This window comes from Muscardinus avellanarius, assembly GCF_963383645.1.
Source record: "Muscardinus avellanarius genome assembly, chromosome: 5".
Classification (NCBI taxonomy): Eukaryota; Metazoa; Chordata; class Mammalia; order Rodentia; family Gliridae; genus Muscardinus; species Muscardinus avellanarius.
The window spans coordinates 2,402,681-2,424,375 of NC_137790.1; the positions used below are offsets into that span (position 1 = coordinate 2,402,681).

At 57.4% G+C, this 21,695-nt stretch overlaps 1 protein-coding gene across 1 annotated transcript in view; it reads right to left on the bottom strand.

Annotated features, from left to right (window-relative positions):
- Nucleotides 1-7,118: 7,118 nt before the first annotated feature.
- The window catches only part of PDXK (pyridoxal kinase), a gene marked incomplete at both ends in the record, with an annotated part of 36,145 nt that continues 21,568 nt past the window's right edge, over nt 7,119-21,695 (bottom strand). The window contains 9 exons of the mRNA XM_080696192.1: nt 7,119-7,231; nt 7,440-7,506; nt 11,174-11,310; nt 12,163-12,274; nt 14,441-14,486; nt 16,229-16,314; nt 18,265-18,311; nt 20,736-20,819; nt 21,131-21,235. Of these exons, the coding sequence (XP_080552318.1) occupies nt 7,119-7,231; nt 7,440-7,506; nt 11,174-11,310; nt 12,163-12,274; nt 14,441-14,486; nt 16,229-16,314; nt 18,265-18,311; nt 20,736-20,819; nt 21,131-21,235 (797 nt within the window). The remainder of the gene's footprint in view (nt 7,232-7,439; nt 7,507-11,173; nt 11,311-12,162; nt 12,275-14,440; nt 14,487-16,228; nt 16,315-18,264; nt 18,312-20,735; nt 20,820-21,130; nt 21,236-21,695) is intronic.

Consider the following 21,695-nt stretch of genomic DNA (forward strand, 5'->3'; position numbering starts at 1 on the left):
CAGGCTGGGTGGCACCTCGGCACTGCAGATGCGGCTGTGAGGTCCTAGGGATCCCCCAGAGGGGGCTAGCACTCACTCTGGGGGCCTGGTGCGCGTAGGGCCGAGGGAGCCCAGGGCTGTGTGGCCTGGCCCCTCCTTGCACAGGGCTCGGCAGGTCTCGGGTGGGCTTGGTCTGTCCTGAGTCACCTGAGGAGTTTGGAAACCTCATTCCTGCCATGCATCGGGCTGAGTGGTGGTTCTGACGTGTGGCTGTGGTGAGCCATGGGAGCCATGGAAGGCTTAAGGCAGAGGGCGGTCAGACAGGCCTGGTGGCACATGCAGGCCCGCTGAAGGCTGGGAAAGCCGCGGCCGCCAGGAGTCAGCAAAGGTTCTCCCTGGACACCTCGTCTCCTGGGGTTCCTTCCACAGTAGAGCGCCACAGACATGGTTTAAGCAACAGGCGCTGACTCCGGGACGTACACACCCAGGTGGGCAGCGCGTGCTCCCTCTGGGGCTCCCTGAGGGCCCTTCCTGGGTTTCTGGTGCTGCTGGCAGGGACGGAATTCCTCAGCTCCCGGTGGCTGCCGCACTCCGTCCACCTGTCATCCCATGGCCTCTTTGCGTCCAGATTTGCCTCTTTCTATAAGGACTCAGCCGTGGGATGAGGGTCCCACCGCCCCGGTATGGCCCAGCCAATCCCATCGAAGCCACCCTGTTTCCAAGTAAGGGCATCTTCATGGGTGCAGGGTGTCAGGATGGGAAGGTACCTTTTGGAGGACGCAATTATATCCACAACACCAGGTCCCCACGTCACAGGCACTCGAGTGCCTGTACCTGTGGGCACCCCTCTCCTGGATCATGTGGTCTCCGGCCCCCTCCAGGCAGGTGGCCTTCCCTGTGCAGGTCTGCTGAGGCCCAAGAGGGTGGCCCAAGCACAGGGGTGGGTGGGGTGAGCAGATCTGGGGAGGGGTATCCCGAGGCACCTGCCTCTGGCTCAGGAGTAGGGGCGGTTCTTCCACCAGGTGGTGGGAGCATTGCTGCTGGAGCGGGGGGGGGGCGCTCTGGACACCAGCTGAGCGAGACCCCGGGCTTGGCCAGGGGCCTGCTCTGCGCCCACAGGGATTCTGGCTTGGAAGTAACCTGTAAGTCAGAGTTGGGCTCTACAAGTGCCAGGGCAGGTGCTTGTGGGTGCCACAGGACACGGAAGGGCTCCGATCGTGGGGGCTGGCACTGTCACGGTCAGTCCTGTGAGGTCCAGCAGCCAGCTCGGCACATGCCCTAGGTACCTTCTCTCCCTTTTCTCCTCCCTCTTTCCCATCTGTCCTGGCAGCCTGGGAGGCCCCGTTGCCTCCCCGGCCACCTGGCTGGAGGCTCTGACTCTGGCTTTCTGGCCCAGGCGTCCAGACTCAGGATTTTTTTTTGGTACTTTGGGTGGAACTCAGGCATTCTGCCTTCCAGCTACGTCCCCAACCCACTTTTTTATTTCTTACTTGGAAACAGGGTCTCACTAGGTTGATGAGTCTCACTACTTGCTAAGGCTGTCTTTGAACCTGTGATCCTCCTGGGGAAAGATTTCCAGGGAATTGTCTGTCCCAGTCTGTAGCAGTAACCACACCTGGGCTGGCTGACATGGCTCTAAGTTCCGCACAGATAATGAAGGGTTCTTGTGTGTATGGTACTAGGGATTGAACCCAGGGACATTCTACTTCTGAGCTGCTCTCCCAGCCCTCTTTATTTTTGTTTTGAAACAAGATCTTGCTAGGTAGATGAGAGGCTCACTACTTGCTGAGGCTGTCCTGGAACCTGTGACCCTCCTGTCGCAGCCTGCTAACGACTGGGATTACAGGTGTGTGCCACCGCACCCAGCCTGAAGGGGACTTTCTTAGGTGGGACAAGACCATCACACATCCACGCAAGTGCCGTGAAAATATTTATTTGTGGATAATCATTTAAGTCAACAGGACCAGCACAAACACATGGTTACACAGCACCGACAGGTGTTCACGTTACACAGACCAACACGGGACAGCTCACGGCACCGGAGACCCCAGGGCTGTCGGAAACACCAAGCCCCACGGACTGCCCCCGGCGGAGCAGCAGCCTGCGGGGCCACGTGTGCCTGGTTCCGAAGGCGGAGGCGGCTCCAAAGGCGAGCTCGTCTCCAGGGAAGCAGCTGTCTTCCCGTTGGTCCAGTTTTGGAACAAGGATGAAGTTCTGATTCCAGTTCTACATGACGGAATTATGCAGCTCTAATGTTGAGTGTGCACAAGGTCCCTCACCTTCTCCAAGGGCGACGCGGAATGAACACATCACTCCCGTTTCCAGAAATACCGACACCCGCACAGCCTTGTCCAGAAGGCCATCTCAGGTGTCCCGGGGGACCGCCAGGCACAGCCTTTGAGGTGGGTCTCGCCTCCACCTGTCAGCCTTTGGGACACACTGGCAAGGGTCTGCCAAGCCCACCAATCCCTCTTCCCTCTGTCCTCAGCAGACATCTTCCTCATGCCAGGAGAGGGGTCCAGTAGCTTGACGTATCTGACGCACCTCAAAACAGGGAGGGCTCGCCTTGCCTTCAGAGATGGCCCGGCTCTGAAGCTGAGGCCACAGCTTTACCCAGGACCAGTTTCCCCATTGGCCCCGAGACTGTGTGGGAGCCCCCAGCCTGGGGCCTTAGGGCGGCCCTCTGTCTGCTCCCACCTGCCCCTTTCTGCTGGGTTGGCCCTTGCTAGCTTTTCCAAAACAGATTTGCAGGAGGGTGCTGCCCCTGGCCAGGGTGAGGGCCCAAAGATTCACGAAAGCAAGGCCCACCCGAGAGCTCCCTGTTGCAGAAAGACTAGAAACTGCCCCACAGCGGACTAGCGGAAGAGAGGAGAGGCCGAGCCCAGGAGCACTGGTCGCCAGCAGGGTCCTGAAGCAGAGCCCATCGAGCTCCCCCGAGGAGGGGTGCGATGGCAGCCGGAGCCTCGCGTGGAGGAGAGGGTCCACTTGGCTCAGACAGCGGGGCGGGCTTTGAAATCCCTGCTCGTTCTGCCACAGTGAAGAAAAGACGCCCAGGAACAGCTTCCCATTAACAGAAGTCTCAAAATATTCAGTTAGATCTAAAGTTACTCATTAGTTTCTGTTTTAAGCAATAAAACACGCTGGGTGGTTAACGCCAGGCAGGATAGAGAGCGCAAAATGCTGTTTTTAATCAGTCTTTGCACAGGAAGAACAGAGAACGTCTGCACTGGGAATAAACTGCAGAGTCACCAGGGAGATGCACACACGCTGCACAGAGCCCGCTGGCAGCTGGGGAGCCCAGCCCCGCAGCCCCACGCTGGCTTCCCCCGACGCACACTGCGCCGTCCTGTTCACTGTGAGGACTGGCACAGGCCACCAAACCTGGTCCCCAGCTAACAGACTTACACACCAAAACACTAAGCGTCTCCTGCGGCAGCCGATGTTTAGCCTACCAGGGTGACAGGCCCAGGACCCTGCCTCTACCTCCCCCAGCCACCTGCCTTGCTGCAAGCCCTGCTCGTGGGACTCTAAGGACACAGGATCCCACGGTCATGGCACCTGCCACACCACAGGACCCTCTCGGGGAGCAACAGCTGCCCAGCCCCCTGGGCTCAAGGTCATGGCTCCCCTGGCTTAGGGCTCAGTGGCCTCTGCAGCTGCCCTCCCTGGGCCCTGATCCTTCTGAGTGCCCGCTCTGCTGGGCCTGTGGTCTGTTCCCATCTGCTTCTTGGCTCGACCTGACTTTCCAGGGAGTCGGGGCATAGGGGCCACATGGCTGCCAGGAAGGGGAGGCCCCTCAGCCGGCAGTGACAGGTGGGGCAGGAGGGAAAGCATTCACAGCCGCGCCCTTGGAGGGCAGGGCCAGGGCGCTGTGGCCACACCAGTACTCAGGAGCCACCTCTGAAGCTCTGGGCCCCCCAAATTCCAGTGTCCTCTCTCTGGGCCCAGGCAGGTGCCGGGGAGGGTTCTACACGGACCCTACCCACAGCGTGGGGTGCATGAAGGAGAACCCTCTGGAAGCAGCTGGGAGGAACAAGGCCCTGGCTATTTGGGAAGCAGAATACAATCCAGCCAGGCGGTCATGAGGACCCGCCCCGACGCCCCCGCAGGTGATCTGTGGAGGGAGGGAGGACAGGAGAGTTTCAGAGGCCAGAGTACTCCGGTCTTTCCTTGTACTTTTCAATTTAAGAGAAAACGTGAGACTTGGAGGATCCTGGAGCCAGCGACCAAGGCCCTGCCCCTCCCCGCGGGGCCTTCTTCCGGTGGCTGAGGGCGCCTGCGCGCTAGCACAAAGCGCCTATTTTCTCATCACCCACGGTGACGGTGGTGGTCCTCGGACATCCCGGACGAGCAGTGCTCCTGCCTTAAAATAATCCTCACCTACTAATCAGTGCGGACGAGACACGCCCCTTGGTCCCTGATGAAGCGAAACATTTAAAGGACATGAAACCCAGCATCACTGTACATCACCAACAGACGCTGCAAAAACAACAGAGGCACACGATTACCTTGGCAGGACCAGGCAAGGACTTAAAATTGATTAAAAAAGGCTCGGAGCTTTAATTCCTTCTTACAGGCTCTAGGAAAAGGGCTAAAAATCCGGGTTGAGAAAGTTTGAAATCCTGTCCCCTGTTTATAAGCAAGCAACACAAGGATAATACAGCTTTCATCTCAAAATCCATTATTATTGTGCATGGGAAGTAAACACAAAGGTTAGTTCTCATTTGGACCCACACTGCGTCCATCACACGCACCAGTGCCGCTGCGCCTTTGCGGGTGGGAAACCGTGAAGCTGGACGCACAGGGCTGCACCTGTCGCTTGAACGGGGCCGGGGAGCTGGGACCGTGGCAGCCGCGCGGCGAAAGCCTGTGCTACGGGGCCGGCCGGAGGCTGCTCTTCCCAGGAAGCTCACGCTCTTTTCTTTTTGTTTGTGGTGCTGGGGACGGAATGCAGGGCCTCACTTGAACTAAGTGAGCCCCTGCCACCGAGCCGCACTGCCGCCCTCTAACACCATCTCCGCGCAGGCGGGTGCTCCGCAGAGGCGCCCAGACGCCAGCCGGCTCTGCCTGAAGCCTGATCCGGGCCACAGCCTCTCCTGGTTGGCCCCTGGGCTTTCCAGTCAAGGAAGACAGGAGACAAAGCTTCAGACTGTGCCTGGGTTCAGGACTTTACAGGAAGATCTTGGGGCATAATGATCTGGGTATGCTACAGGGAAGGAGGAGGAGCTGTCAGCCTAACCGGGGACCAAGCCTTGAGGAGCAGCTTAGGAAGGAAGTGTCCAGCGCTTGCAGAACTGTCCTGAAGGTCCCGGCAGTCGGCCTGCACCCAAGGTGCGGTCGTCAGGGCGACTTTTTTTTTTTTTTTTTCCGGGTCTGGGGATGGAACCCAGGGGCATTCTACCTCCAAGCTACATCCCCAGCCCTATTTTTTATTCTTTATTTTGAAACAGGGTCCCACTGAGTTGCAAAGAGCCTTGTTAAGTAGCTGAGGCTGGCCACGAACCCCGATCCTCCTGTCTCAGCCTCCCAAGTACTGGGATTACAAGCGTGCGCCACCACACCCAGCTCAGGTGACATTTTTTTTTTTTATCTTGGCATTGAAGATAGAAACACAGAACTTCGTTTTCCAGTCCTATACTTACTGTCAAAGTTAAAAAAATAATAATAAAAAAAGCTTTTCTCATTGCTGGCAACATGGGTCCCCTGGTCTCTACTTGGCAGTGAGGGACGTCCTGGGGGAGGAACTGCAGAGGCTGGGCCCGGGGGAACACGACTGGTTCTCCCTGCCAGGCCAGTGGCCACAGCCTCCCTTAATCCTGGTACAGGGGTCATGGGGCTCTGAGGAACCTTCCATCAGGACCGGAAAAAATGGTGAGGAACCATGCCCAACTTCGTGGCTATGGCAGAGGGCCAGCTAACCTGGGCAGAGCACTGACCCACGAGTTAAGACACTCGGAATGCGGGCGGCGCGGGGCCAGGTGTCACGATGCTGATGTGCCCGCGGAGAGGCACCGCTTTGTCTGGGGAAGTTTCAATGCGGTGAAGAACACGCTCCAGGGACGGAGGCTTGCTGGAAGGCCCTGGAACTGCTAGGAGGTGTGGGCTGTGGGAGAGGCCCCTCCCAGAACAGCACCACCTAGCGGCCTCGCCTGGGGACCATGAACTCTGGGAAAGGTGGGGCGAGGGAGGTCACCCTTGAGAGAGGACAAGCTGACTGCCACCATCGCAGCCTGCCTGAAGTCTCCGGGCTGTTCCGCCCCACACTGTCAGCCCTTCCTCTGCAGGAGCAGAGCTTCCCAGGAGGCAGAGCAGCAGCTGGCTCATGTGTGGGCCTCCTGCCCCCGCCTGGCCGGCAGGGAATGCAAACCGAGAGCAGGGTACAGGGTCAACCGTGTTATGGGGAGCAGGCCCCACCGTCCTCTGCCGCGTGGCTCACTGCGTCCTCACTAACGGCATACAGCAAACACGCGGACGGCACCCGGCCAGGATCAGGGGGGTTCCCACCAGGAACCCGGCGTGGCACCACTACACCGGAACGTCCTTCACAGCACATGGCCGATTCCCAGAAGCTGGTCGTGAGTCACAGGAGGTCCTGCTGAGACCCAGGGGTCTGCAGGCCCAGGCGAGGTCCCTGCTGCAGTGACCGCACACCTGTGTGTGTCTGGCATGCTGATATCGGCACACAGCTGCCAGACCGGACACCCCCAGACACCCAGCGAGCAGCAAATAAAGACATCAGTTCTAACGCAGGAACTGGTGGAACACAGGGTGGGACCAGAAAGACAATAAAGATATTTGGCATAATTCTTCTAGACGCCCATGGCGAAGCCCCAACTCCATCTCAGAGCCATGAGGATGCAGAGGCCGCCATGGCCCAGTCCAGGCGGGGCAGGGATTCTGAGGGGCGGTGGCGGCCCTGGAGCCTTGGGGGAGGGGGCCAGGTTCCCAAATCAGTTTCCCGTGACTGCTTTGTTATTCTTGAAAGCGGGACTGGCACGTTCTCACAACTGAGACCTCTGAAGCCCCACACTCACAGAGGATGAAAGATCAAGTTGCAGTCATGGCTCTAAGGCAGACGTTACACTGTTCACAGGGACGACACGGAGACACCAGCATGCTGTGCGTGAGGTGCGCGGCCCTCACAGTACCGTGGCCTGGACGACGATCTCGGGGTCCTCGATGTCCTTCTTGCTCTGCACCATCCGCAGCTCCAGCTGGGCTGGGCTGGGCTTCTGTCCTTCCCCGGCCTGGGCTGCGAAGCGCACAGAGGGTCACTCGAGCAGCAGACCAGGAACCTGCCCCGGGGTCCCGCCTCCTTCCCTGGCCTCTGCCCAAGCCCCCTACATTCCCCATCACCCCGGTTTCTGTGTCAGCGGGCGCTCTACGCTGCCGCCCGCAGTCCCAAGCCTAGAGGCCCCTGTGCGGCGGGAGTGGGAGGGCAGCAGAGCGCACAGCGGTACCTTTGGCACACCGGATGGTCCTCTGCAGGACGTGGTGCATGGCTGACACGGTCTTCTCACAGGCCACCTGCAGGGAGGAAGAGACACTGTGCCCCAGCCCGCCGGGCCTCCGCTCCCAGAAGGGGCTCATGCACGGCTCCCGCACCATGTTCCCAGGGCGCTGGCCCCACCATGACACATGCTCCTGCCCAGGGGGCTGACTGCAGGACAGCCCGCCACCAAGGTGCCGGGTTCTATGCCCTGGACCTAGAGTGATGCTCAAGGCCGCGTGCTAGAGGCGTGGTCCCAGCCTAAGGTGCTAGGGAGGTGGAGCCCAGTGGGACGCCCGTAGATCACTGGGGTGGGTCTTTAAATTTATTCTTGGTATTGGTGATTGAATCCAGAGGCATTCTACTTCTGAGCTACTATTTTATTTATTTATTTTTTGCGGGTCTGGGGATGGAACTCAGGGGCATTCGACTTCTGAGCTATACCCCCAGCCCTATTTTTTATTCTTTATTTTGAAGCAAGGTCTCACTGAATTGTAGAGGGTCTCACTAAGTAGCTGAAGCTGGCTGTGAACCACAGATCCTCCTGTCCCAGCCTCCTGAGTATTGGAATCACAGGTGTGCACCACTGTGCCTGGCTTGGTGACCTTGAGGGGCAGGGCATGCCCACCTTTTCCTTCCCCTGTGCCTCCCAGCCACCACGAGGTGAACGGCTTCCCCCATCCCGTGTCCTGCCGTGACACGCCGCCATGGGCCAGAGCAGCACGGCCGACGCACGTGGATGCAGACCTTCAGAGCTGGGGCCAAAACCCAGCCTCCCTCTTTCCTTTCTGTGGTGCTGGGGATAGAGCCCAGGGCTGCTCCACCTCCACTCCAGCCCGAGTTGTTTATTTTGAAACAGTCTAAATCGCTAAGGCCCTAAGTTGCCAAGGCTGACCTCCAACCCTCGCTCCTCTTGTCTCAGCCTTCTAAGTACTGGGATTACAGACATGCACCATCATGCCCAGTTAAACCTTCTGTTTATAAGCTGATTGTCTCGGGTATTTTGTTATGGTAACAGCATGCTGACTCAGCAGGAGAGTTGAGTGGATACTCTCTATCACACTGACCACAGACCCTCATGGGAATGGGTGTGCCCGGGACCTGTCAACACTGCCTGGCATCTGTCGGTGCTTAGCAAGAGTTCCTGAAATTCATTAGCTATTCAGACTCCACAGAGGAAAGTCTCCTGCCTGAAACAGGTGAGGCCTGGGGGGCTCAGCAGGGCTTTGGAGTGAATGACACCCATCCCTGAAACCACGGCTACAGGCTGCCAGGGCGGGAACCCAGCAGCGAGGCCTCTGGGCGCCACTGGCACGTCCCACTGCCGGCCGCCACACGTGCAGGTCTGGGCGTTGTGGTCCTTGAGGAAGGAGGGGTGAAAATGCAGGGACTCAGGTTCTAGCTACGACTTCAAGGACTGTTGCAAGCTTGGTGCAAGAAGGCCAGTCTACTTCCCTGACAAGTGAGGAGCTGCACTTAGCCACACTGCTTGTTGGGAGGAGGTGGCCTGCAAGGACGGCACCAAGGTTGGCCACTTCCTGCTTCCCAAGGACACCCACTGGCATGGGGGGGCGCTGCTCCTTCCCCCTGCCCCTCCCCACATGGTGAGGCAGAATAGAAGAAATAAAATATTAGGTAGAAAGGAGACAAAACTGGGAAGAAAAGGAGAATATATATATATATATATATATATATATATATATATATATATATATATAATTTTTTTTGCAGTACTGGGGATGGAACCCAGGGGCAGTATCTCTTTGAGCTACACCCCCCCAGCCCTATTTTTTACTCTTTATTTTGAAGCAGGGTCTCAGTGAGTTGCAAAGGACCTCACTAAGTAGCTCAGGATGGCTGCGAACCTGTGTCCTCCTGTCTTAGCCTCCCAGATGCTGGGATTACAAGCGTGTGCCACCACGCCCAGCAGAATATAGTTTTAAAATATGGAAAAGTCATAATCTCCAACTCCTAAAGGGTGTGTCTCAGGCAGAAGCCTCAATGGGCCCACACTCCTAATCATAGGGCCCCTCTCCCCACCTGGGTCCCTGGGTGCCTAGTAAACAAAAGGTCTAAGGAGGAGGACAAAGGTCGGGACACCAGCCACCCAGCGCCCCTCCCCACTGCCGGGGAGTGCAGACCCCCCTGTGGGACCTGCCCCCCCAGTCTGAAGGTTCTATAGAAGAAGGGAAAAGGCAGCGAAGCCTCCCCTTTTTTCGCTTTTGCTCTTGCTCAGATACTCTCTACCTCTTAAGATGGTCTGCCTTTCCCGCAGATCCCTCAAGTAAAACCTCTGCCTTTACCTGTGACGGGCATGTGTTGAAATTCTTTTCACCACAGAAGCCAAGAACCCACAGAACTACTGTGCTTCCAGTGACACACACTCTAAGGGCGCCAACCCTCAGGCACAGTGGGGCACGCCTCGCCGGCCACGCCCAGGGCCGGCAGCCTGCAGGGGCTTCCAACTTTTCTTTTTTGGTGCTAGGGTGGGACCCAGGGCTCAACCTGCTCGGTGAGCGCTCTAGCACTAAGCTTCCGCGTCTCTGCTCTCAGCAGCACTGAAGGAAGAGGGCATCAGACAGATCCTGTGAGTGCTTGTGGTCCAAACCCAGTAAAGCCATTGTAATGAGACTCCGTCCTGGGCTCGACCACGTGGCGCAGACAAAGGACCTGGCGCAGCTCACCCCAGCCGCTCATCCCTCCGCCCGGCGGCGCCTGGGCACGATTGCCGTCTCTGCCCAGACACCCAGACAGCCCGCAGGCTGCCCACGCCAAGCCCCACACGAAGCGCCTGCCTGGCCCCATCCTCAGCCTCGTGGTCCCCAGGGCAGCTTGCAGCCTCAGTCCCTCAAGGCACAGCAGTGGCGGCGCCCCAGGATACAAACTCAGACTGTTCCCTGCTCGCCGTGGCCCGCATCTCCACGGACGTAACTGCGAGGCGCCCCTGCCACGTCGGGCTCAGGGCTTATCTGGGGGCCCTGGCTGACTCCAGCTTGGGCTCTAAGCTTTTTATCTTTTGGAGTGCTGGGGATGGAACCTAAAGCCTAGCATGTGGTGGGCAAACGCTCTGCCACTGCTATAGTTAGATATAAAATGTCCCCCAACAGCTCACTTCATGTTTGGAGCTGAGGTAAAGGAGTCATGAGGGCTGTGATCCAGAAGTGGGCAATCCATGGCGCCGGTGTATCCGGTGTACCCGGTGGGCCGCAGGGTGCGGCCTTGTTAGGCATGGGCTTCCACCCCTGCTCCCTCCCTTGCTCCCAGCCCTGTGATGTGAGGAGCAGCACCTGTGTATTTCCCTCCACCTCCCTCCCCCGTGCCGAGCCTTGGTCCTCAGCCTTGCATGGACTGACCTGAGACTGAGAAAATAAATCTTTCCTCTAATTTCTATGTCAGATTCTGTGGCCTTACAGTCACAAATGCTGAGGGATACGATACCACCACTACACAACATCCCCAAACAGCCTGGGCCCGAATGCCCTCCTCCCTGCCCCGCCCCGCCCCGGCCTCTGGTCCTCCCTCCTTCCAGCTTGACTGCGACAGGGAGAGGCTCCCGAGTCCAGGGCCCAGCGGCCGCCTTCACCCTCACCCGGCCGCTCAGACCAGGCACAGCCAAGGTCCTTCCTCTTTGGCCCCTGGTGACCAACTCCCCACGAGGTCCAGTGGCAAGGGTGGCCATGGAGGGCGGCAGCGCGCGCAGCTGACCTTGAGGTTGTCAGGATGCTTGTGTGTCCACGCCAGGAGCATGGCGGCAAACAGGTCCCCGGTGCCCACGAAGACGGCGTCCACCCTGCGCATCTCCATCCGGATGCGCTGGGTCACCGTCGTGCCGTCTGGCCTCCCTGCGGGAAAGGACGAGCCAGACCACTGACCCGAGGCTGCGTGGCTGGAGGAGCCGCAGCGGCGCTGGCCAGCCGCCCTGCTCCAGGTTCCCTGAGCACAGGTGGCCTCGCGAGCCCCACGCTCAGCTCGTAGGGCGCCCTCCAAGCAGGATGGCGAGAGACCGGTGGCTCAGAGGCCTCAGGGACATGGTGCAGCTTCCCAGGCACCAGAACTGCCCTGGTATACTGAGCTGCATGTGCACGCACGCACAGGAGCATGTGTGTATTTACACTTCTGCACGCATGTGTGTCCAGATGCAGATCAGGGAGGAGGCCACAGCTGGGAATGCTTCCTGGACCCCAGTGGATATGAACTCGGGGGCACTTTCTCAGCATGCCAATCAGCCTTCTGTGGTCATCCTAACACTGCCCACAGATAATTAGCCCTGGTGTATACCTGTGTAATTGTTCCACGGCCAAGCAGGACCCCTCCCAGTGCGCCAGGGACTTGGCCCAGCTCCAGGAGGCTTTGGAAGCCTGGCCACAGAAGCTGGGCTCCAGCCGGCCACTTGGTGTAAGCCATGCGGTCCAAGCACCCACCTGGCCTCTGAGCCCGCAGATGGGTGCCCTGATGGTGCCATCCTGCAGAGTAGACACTGAGGATGGCTAGCACTGGGGGAGCCTGCTGGGCTCCCCAGCTCCCTGGCCTGTTTCATACAAATTGCCCCAAACCTGCCTTCAGTCTGACCTCCCACAGGTGCTCAGGAAATCAACCAGGACACAATCTTCCTTCTACTGAGCGCAAAACATTGGAGGCCTTAAGGTCACCTGCACCATGGAGACCAAGGGCAGGACAGGGCGCAGGGCACTTACTCATCCTCTGGCTGCCCAGTGCAATCAAGTAGTCACTGCCCCTCGAGGAGGGCAGGTCAGAGCTGGTGATGACCACTGTGTCAGGGCCCATGGAATGCAGCGTATCCATCACCTGCCAGAGACAGTGAGAGCGTCAGCCCCACAGCCACGCCACACGCTGCTCCACCGTGGCCAGTCCAATGAGGGTGCTCTCAGGAGGCAGCCCTGGCCAGCCACTGTCCTCCAAGATGGCCAGGCTCCCCAAGAGATAGAGACAGGAGAGGCCGGAAACCTGCATGAGGACTCCCATGGCCCCCACCTCCTGTGGGGGTCACTGAGACCCGCAATGCGAGGATCCTGGGGTCAGGGCTGACCTGCACTGCACACACTTGGGCTTCCCCTTCCCTTGGGTCTGGCAGGAAACTGGCCAGTCATGTCCACAGGCCTCTCCCTAAGCTGGTTCTTCTGTAGGCCTCAAAGAAGCTCCTGTCCTCAATGCAGGCACCAAGAGCAGCTGAGGCCATGACCCTGGACACACAAAACACACACACACACACACACACCATGCACAAAACACAAACATCAAATACGCAGAACACACAAACACATTGCTTGCTACACGCATACCACCTACACACATACCCACAACCTACCACACTGCATCCAACCCAGAGCACACCTGCACACACATACTGCAGGTGCACAGCTACCCCTCAGCCCGGCAGGGCAGAACCTGGATCAGTGGGCTGAGGCCCAGTGACAGCGGGCCACGAGGCACAAGCCAGTTCCAGCTCTGAGCAGGGCCTGAGCGTGGGGGCGCGTGTCCCCAGGGCCTGGCCCTGCAGCAGTGTCTCTGCACAATGGGCACAGCGTGTGCCAGGTGTGAGCAGCACTGTTGTGTGCAGCAAGACCTGGAGCTGGCCCCAAGCGTGCTTTCTAGCTCACTCCGGAGGGGCTGCCCAGTGACCTGCTGTGATCTGAAGTGTCCCCCAGCCACATGGGACTGCGAGCCCCAAAGCCTTTGGGGCCATGAGGGCTCTGCCAGGCAGCTGCTCAGCTCTTCTGCGTCTGCACGGCTGGGCCAGAGCCTGGCGACCTGGAGCCTGCCGCACCTCCACCCAGGCTTCCTGGGCTCCACCCGTGAGTCAACATGATTCTGCTCTATACCTGCCCCCCAAAGCACAGGAGGGTGAAGACAACTCCACTGGGTTCAGTGTGGACAGCGAGTCCCAGAGGGGAAGCTCAAGGACTATGCAGCAGCCCCTGCCCTGGGCCGCTGCGTCTACTCCTGCCCAAGCCCAGGCCGTTGCTCCAACAGCCAGCCCGCAGCCCGCACAGTGCACGCACACATCCCATTGGTCTCTGAGACCCAAGGACGGCCGGTCGAGGGACCTGTACATGGAGGGACCACCAGGCAGGGCACGAGACCCCCATCTGGCCCTAGGGAAGGATGGTCACAGGCCTGCCGTACAGCTGTTCTCCCTACAGGCATCTGGGTGGCCCGTCCCTGACCGTGCTGTCCTTGGACAGGAAGGCACGTGCTGAAGGTGACAGGGAGATGACCTGAGCTGTGAGACGGGGAGCAGGACTGCGCTGAGTCACACGCGCCAGCGTACGACAGACACTCTGCAAGAGCTGCTGGCTATTAAGGGCTGAACTGTGCAAATGTGTGTTGAAGTCCTGACCCCAATCAGAATGTGACCTGACTTGGAAGGCAGGTGAGGTCTCGCTGCAGTCTTACAAGGCCCCTGCCGCAGGGAGAGGACAGGATGTCGTGAGGGGGCGGGGCCTGCGCAAGACCCCCAAGGATGGAGGGGGGACACCCTCCTGGATCCTTCAGAGATGGCAGCACCGCCCTCTGATGCTCTGAATCCAAAGGTATTCTACCTCTGTGCTACACCCCCAGCCTTATGAAACAGGTCTCACTAGGTCAGTGAGAGTCTCACCACTTGCTGAGGCTGTCCTTGAACTTGCGATCCTCCTGTCTCAGCCTCCCAAATCCTGGGATGACAAACGTGCACCATCACATCTGGCTAATTCTGGACTTTCGGTCCCTGGTTTGTGGCACTTTGTCACGGCACACAAGGGACACTCACAGTAACCACTACCTGGACCAGAGAAGACGGAGGGCCAGCCGAGACCTGCCATGAGCCGGGCTTCAAGTGGCTGGAGCAGGACGGCCAAGGTGCCAGCCGCATCTGAGGTCCGAGCCCAGCCACACTTGGGGTGCCGTCTCCCACCCCCAGGACGCGTAAAGCCCCCCATCAGCACTGCCGGTGGGCGCCGCGGGTCTCCTTACCACTAGCGCTTCTTCCTGGCTGTGGATCTTCCTGCCGCTCAGTAACCTGGAAAACAGGCGGGCACCGAGTGAGGCGCCCCTCCGGCTGCAGGTGCGAGGCTGCCACAGAGAAGGCGGCCGCACCTGCTGCTCGTCCCCACGGGAGCCACTGGCGCATCTGCTGACCACGGTGGACAACGGGGGCCAGGCAAGAGTGGAGAGAGAGAGAGAGAGAGAGAGAGAGAGAGAGAGAGAGAGAAGAGAGAGAGAGTGTGTGTGTGTGTGTGTGTGTGTGTGTGTCTCTATGCACGCGCAATAGAGACCGAGCCCAGGGGCATTCTACCTCCAAGTTACATACCCAGCCCTTTTGATTTTTTGTTTTTAGAATGAGTATTGCCACGTTTCTGAGAATCTCACGGAGTTGCCAAGGTTGATCCTGAACCTTCAGTCCTCCTGTCTCAGCCTCTCAAGTCCTGGGACTACAGGTGTGTGCCACCATGCCCAGCACGGAAACATGGTTTCATTTATTTATTTATTTATTTTTGAAGTACTGGGGGTTGAAACCAGGGGCATTCTACCTCTGAGCTACATCACCAGCCCTATTTTATTTTTATTTTGAAACAAGGTCTTGCTAGGTTGAGAAGAGTCTAACTACTTGCTGAGGCTTGTCCTTGAACCTGTGATCCTCCTGTCTCAGTGACGGTGCAAGCCTGTGATCTTAGTGCTTGGGAGGCTGAATTAGGAGGATAGCAGATTCGTAGCCAGCCTCAGCAACCTAGTGAGGCCCTCAACAACTTTCTGAGACTCTGTTTCAAAATAATAAAAATAAGCTGGGCATGGTGGCACACGCTTGTAATCCCCGCGCTTAGGAGGCAGAGACAGGAGGATCACGCAGGTTCGAAGCCAGCTGCGCGCGCTGGCTTAGGAGACCCTGTTTCCAAATATAAAAAGTAAAAATAGGTCTGGGAGTGTAGCCCGGAGGTAGAAGGGCTTCCAGGAACCCCAGTACCACCACCACCAAAAAAAAAAAAAAAAACCCAATAAAATAAAATAAAATAGGGCTGGGAGTGTAGCTCAGAGGTAAAATGTCCCTGGGTTCCATCCCCAGAAGGAAGGAAGGAAGGAAAAGAGAGAAGAAAAGAGAGGCAGATGTGTACGTTGCAGAGGTCAAGTGAGGTCCCACATCACGGCAACTGCTGACATGTGACACTGCTTAGGAACTGCAGGAGGCCCCAGCGAGCTAGGCCCCAGCGCCAGCAAGGCGCCCAACACTCAGACCCTGCGACACCCACCCTCCACCGAGCCCAGCGACGGCCCAGGGCGCTCAAGGAGAGATGCTAACCCGCATGGGAGGGGCCTGGGCCAGCCGCATAGAGTGTGGGGCCCACCCCTGAGGTGACTCAGAACCCCTGGGGCAGGTGGAGTGGCCTCAGTCTCCCCAGCACGAGGTAATGTGCTTCTCTTGTGGTGTCTGCTTCTTCAATCAGCCAGCCCCCCAGCAAAGGCAGGGCCGATGCACTCCCCTCACCTCACCGAGAGGGACTGCATCCCCTGGCATTCCCAGCCGCAGGTGCCCTCGGCCGGCCAGGCACCCCCCATCTTGTTAGGGGTTTGCCGCAGTCTGGCAGGCTCATCACAGGGAGCTGGAGTAAATCACAACCTGGGCTGCTGCTCCCCGGGGAGGCAAGGCGGGCCGAGGGGAGTCCACCTGGCTCGGGCGTGACTGGCCGGCCTCAGAGGCGCACAGCATGAGGCAGCGCGGGTCCTGGCTCTTCCCGCAGGAGGTCGGCAGCGCCGGCAGCTACTTACTCGGCTTCAAACTGGTTGGGAGTTATGATGTCGGCCACCGGCACCACCTTCTCTCTGTACACGGGGAGGAGGTCCTCTGGAACATACTGGAGGGCACAGGAGACAGGGCAGGAGGCTCACTCACTCACACACGGGAGGGATATGCAGAGGAGGACCCCAACCCATACTGCCACGCTGGGCCTACCCCGCATGGCCCCACATGGGACGGCGGCGTCCAGAGGGACACACCACATGAGCACGTGGGCAAGGGACCCAGGGGGCCTGGAGGGAGGGCTTGGGGGCCTCAAGGTGACTCCAGGGACAGGCGCTGGGTGCCAAGCAGGTGAAGGCCTCAGCTCACTGGCCAACGACCAGAGCACAGAGGAGGGGTGGGGAGGCCCTGAGGATGCTGGGGGCCAGAGACACCCACAGCACACCTGGACCCGCAGCCCAAGGCTGACCCACACCCACCATCAACTTATTTTTATCTTAAATGGTTCAACAAACAATTCACCACAACAGCGTCTTGCGCTATCAGGTTCTTTGAAAAGGATCCCAGAGCTAAAGTCCAGCACTGAAATTGAGAATCTGACCGGCCTACGTTTCCAATCCTTTCCCTACATGTTGCTCGGGGCCCACACAGAGGTAGCTGTGCACTTGGTATTCAGGACGCCCAACATGGTACCTGTGGGAGGTACAGATCAGACACACATGGGGAGGTGCCAGGGATGGATGGGGGCAGTCTGCACAGCTCTGGTCCCAGCTTCCACTCATCAGATCTGACCACACATCAAAAAAGGCTCTTTAGAACCCATTTTTTCTCTTCTTTTTCTTTTTTCCTTTCTTTCTTTCTTTTTTTTTTTTTTTTTGCAGTACTGAGGAAGGAATCCAGGGGCATTCTACTTTCTACCCAACCCCCCCCAGCCCTATTTTTTTTTTTTTTTTTTACTATTTTTTATTAAAACCAGGTCTCACTGAGTTGCAAAGGGCCTCACTAAGTATCTGAGGCTGTCCTTGAACTGCGATCCTCCTGTCTCAGCCTCAGCCTCCCAAGTGCTGGGATTTTAAGTGTACACCACCACGCCCAGCGAGAGCCCAATTCTGAGGGCTGGAGGTATAACAATGGTAGAGTTCCTGCCTAGTATTTCAGGACCCTGGGTTTGATCCCCAGCACTGCAAACAAAGCAAAGCCAATTCTGGGTACAAACCCTCGCATGCACTTATTAATCTGTGCAGAAACCTGATGTTATGGGTCTCTGCTCACACAAACCTATCTGCTGTCACATGACCTCATGTCTCAGCTCACAAAAGCTACATGATCAAAACCAGGATGATCCTGCAGACAGTGGGCTGGGCACCTCCTCGGGTCACCAGAGACCACTACAGGAAGCAGCACCAGGAAAAGAGAGGGAAGGGCCCAGTACAGGGAAACTTCCAGAAACCGCCGCAGAGCTTGAGCACCTGCCCAAGGACCCCAGCCTGGACTGCTGGCCGAGCAGTGGGGGAGGGCCTGGGCAGGGCGCGCCTCTGCACCCTGACCTCACAGCTTGCGAGCAGGCAAACTGGATGGCGCCAACAAAGGAGACCGCTGAGGCCGGGCGCCGCTGCGCCTGCGAAGCCCACAGGAGGGTGGTGGTTGGGCTCCCGCCACCCTGTGACTCGAGGGCTCCGTAATGTCCACAGGACACCTGCTACCTGATGCACTGTAAGCTACGTCGGGGCGCTGAGCCATGGCCGCTGCCTGCTTTGGAGCTACTTATGAGCTAAGACTCGTTTTTGGAGTTCTGAAGGGGGAAAACATCAGAATAAACCCATTCTGTGACCTGGAGGAAATTCAGCTTCCAACGTTCATATGTGAACTTCTGTTAGAAGACACACACGGTCTGTGGACACTTCGGGGATGGGGCCAAAGAGCCCAGGGTCCTAGACCAGCCCCGCACTCCTCCCTAACGCCACCTGGGACTGAGTCGCACTGCAGACCCTGGGGAGGTGGCCCTGCCTTTGGGGGTTGCTGACCAGCTCCCCTGGCCACACTCACAACAGCGCAGAGCACTCACCATGGAGCCTTCGCCATTCCACTTGTCCCCCATCACAGGATCGCACACTGCGGAGACAGGGGGCTCGGTCAGCAGCCGGTGGCAGCGAGCACGGCCCTCCCTCTGCGCTTCCTCTTAACACGTTCACGAGGGCTGCAGTGTAGCTCAGTGGTAGAGCTAGGCCTAGTCACGCACAAGACCCTGGTTTGATCCCCGCAACTTAGTGAGGCCTCAGCAATGCAGACCCTGTTTCAATTTCTTTTTTCCTCCTGTGATTCTAGGGATTGAACTCAGGAGCATTTTACCTCTGAGCTACACCCCCAACACTATTTTTTTATTTTGGTTTTTTAAACAGGGTCTACTAGGTTGCTCAGAGTCTCACTACTTGCTGAGGGTATTCTTGAACCTGTGATCCTCCTTTCTCAGTCTCCTAAGTACTAGGATTGCAAGTATGCACCACCACACCCAGCTCTGTTTAAAAAAAAGGGCTGGGGTTGTAGCTCAGAGGTAGAATGCCCCAGGTTCAATCCCCAGCAAAAGATATAAAGATATAAAAGATATGAATAAAAGATATATATAAAGATATAAAAGATCGCTGAAATGTGGTAAAAATATAAACAATCCAGGCGGGTTGGTGGTGTACACTTGTAATCCCGGTACTTGGGAGGCTGAGACAGGAGGATGACCCAGGTTTGAAGCCAACCTCAGCTACTTACTGAAGCTCTCAGCAACTTAGTGAGACCTTGTTTCCAAATAAAATATAAAGTAGGTCTGAGAGTATGGCCCCAGAGGTAGAAGGCCCCTGGGTTCTATCCCTATAACACACACACACACACACACACACACACACACACACACACACACACACAAACATTTCCATAGTAGTTGGTTTTTTGGTGGCTCAGCAGTCCCCAGTTACACTGATTCGCATTCTGTCTCCATGAATTTGCCTCTAGCCCATCCTCCCTCCCTCCTTCCCCTCCTTTCTCATAAAGGACTGAACCCAGGGACATTCTAACTCCAAGTTACATCCTCAGGCCTGTTTTTATTTTTTGGAACAGGGGCTGGCTAAGTTGCTGAGGCTGACCTCAGACTTGTGATCATCCTGTCTCAACCTCCTAAGGAAGTGCAATCATAGGACATTTGTCCTCTGGTGACTGGCTTCTTCCACTCAGCCTGACGTCAAGGCTCATCTGGGTCGTGGCTTAGAAGGTCTAGGCTCAAGTCACATTCCGCGCCATGGACAGACCACAGCGTGCCTGCCTCGCATCCCTGGTGGACACACCTGGGTTGTCTCTGCCTCTGCTGTTGTGAACGGTGCTGCTATAACTTGGTGTACAATCTTCTGAGTTTCTGTTTCCAATGACTTTGGATAAATTCCAAGGATGGAACTGCTAGATCATATGTTAGCTCCACATTTAATTTTCTGGGGAACTGCCAAATTGTTCTTTATGGCAGCTGCACCTATCCACATTCCCACCAGCAATGCACGAAGGTTCCAGCTCCATACACTCACTAACAAATTGCCATTTTCTGCTCTTTTTTGGGGGGAGGAGGAGTATTAAGAGATTGAAGCCAGAGGCATTCTGCTTCTGAGCTATGGCCCAGACCTACTTTATTTTATTATTATATGCAGGGGCATTCTATTTATGAGGTACCCCCAGCTCTCTTTTTTATTTTCATTTTGAAATAAATTCTCGTTGGGTTGATGAGCATCTCACTACTTGCTGAGACTGTCCTCAAAACTGTGATCCTCCTGTCTCAGCCTCACAAGTACTGAGATTACGGCCACCATTCCTAGCTAACATTGTTTTTTAATCATGTACACTTATCAAGGGATACCCAGAAGCCGGGACAGTCAGGGCCTCCCAAGTCCCTTTATCTCCTTACCTGGCACCTTGCATTTCTTTGTCTGAGATGACTAGGCACTCTGGTCATTTCTACTTAAATTATGATCGTGTGTACTCCAACCTCTCGTGCTGCCTGAGCTGGCACAGTGGCCCCTGCCCTGCCCCAGCTGTGGGCACATGAAACCCAGGTCCCACGGAACCTGCCCTGGACTGAGCCAGACCCACCAACTGGCCATGACGGGGGCACCCGAACACACCTGGGAAAGGCTGCAGCCTGCAGGTCTGGCAACATAGCCTCTACTCCTGCTCAGATGACAGGGCAGACCCAGTGCTGGAAGGGCTGCAGACACGCTTGGTGTGCCCTGCCCAGGCACCTACCCCACCCTCTTTTGGGTCAGTGTGGTCACACACATCTTGGGCACACCACATCTTCACACACTGGTCCTGATTTTTTAGTACATTCAACTCTTCTCTCATATACCCCACGGGATCCCAGGTTCACCCTGAAAGTGTTTCCACCCCCTTGCAGAGCTCAGAAGGCTCCACCTTGGAGGCCCAGTGGACAGAGCTGACAGCCCAAGCAGAGAGGTGGCGCGCGCCTTCCCGGCTGCGGGCCAGCCCCGCTCAGTGGCCAGCACCCACCGTACACCAGCCTGGAGTTCTGCTGCTTCAGCTCCCGCACGATGTCCACCACCATGGCTAGGAAGGACTTGTCCCTCGTGTAACCTGTGGGGTGAAAACCCGAGCTTAGCCTCTTGAAACACAATGCTCACCAACCATGGCGGCCAAGCCGCTGAGCACGGGGTGCGCAGGAACGGGCCTGAGGCCCAGCGCAGCACAGGGTCCCCAAAAATCTGGGGTCACACAGAGGAGATCAGAAGGTTCCCCCTAAAGGAACACGAAAACCTGCATGAATGGACCCGTGGGTGAACAGCAGATGGCTAAATGTTTTCTTTTTCTATATTTTCCTTTCTTTTGGTGTCAGGGATTGAACCCAGGGCATTCTACCTCCAGGCTAGGGGGGCCTTGGCCCTTACCTGTGAGCACGTAGTCATACTTGTTGACATTGTTCAGCTTCAGGCCCTCATACAACTCGTGCAGCTCCTGGGAATTCAGCACCTGGCCGTTCCAGTGGGCGTAGCCTGTGGGAGGGTAGACCACATGGGGCCGTGAGGCACAGGGCCAACTCAGCCTGCTGACAGCCCCCGCCCCCAAGAATACCCACTGGGCAGCCCTTCCCCGAGGTCTGGCCCAAGACCCAGCGAGAGTGGCTCAGGTACTCTGGCTTCCTGGTCTCCACCACGTGATCCAGACATCAAGTCAGCTGCTCTTCACCGGCACCGGGCGGCAGGGCCATCACATCCCCACCTGCCTCCCCCACCACAAGCCTCTGGAGTCACAAGGAAAGCAAGCCCAGATCAAAGCCTGACCACGAGACAAACAGCTCGCTCGCTCGAGAGTGACAGGCCCGCCCCACTTCCAGGCTCACAAGCAACACCCTTTAGAGCGCAGGTGGTCAGGTCAGTACAGTCCAAGGACAAGCGCCAGGGGGCTCAGGGCACCGACCGAGGGCTGCAGAGGGAACCGTGAGGGACGAAGACC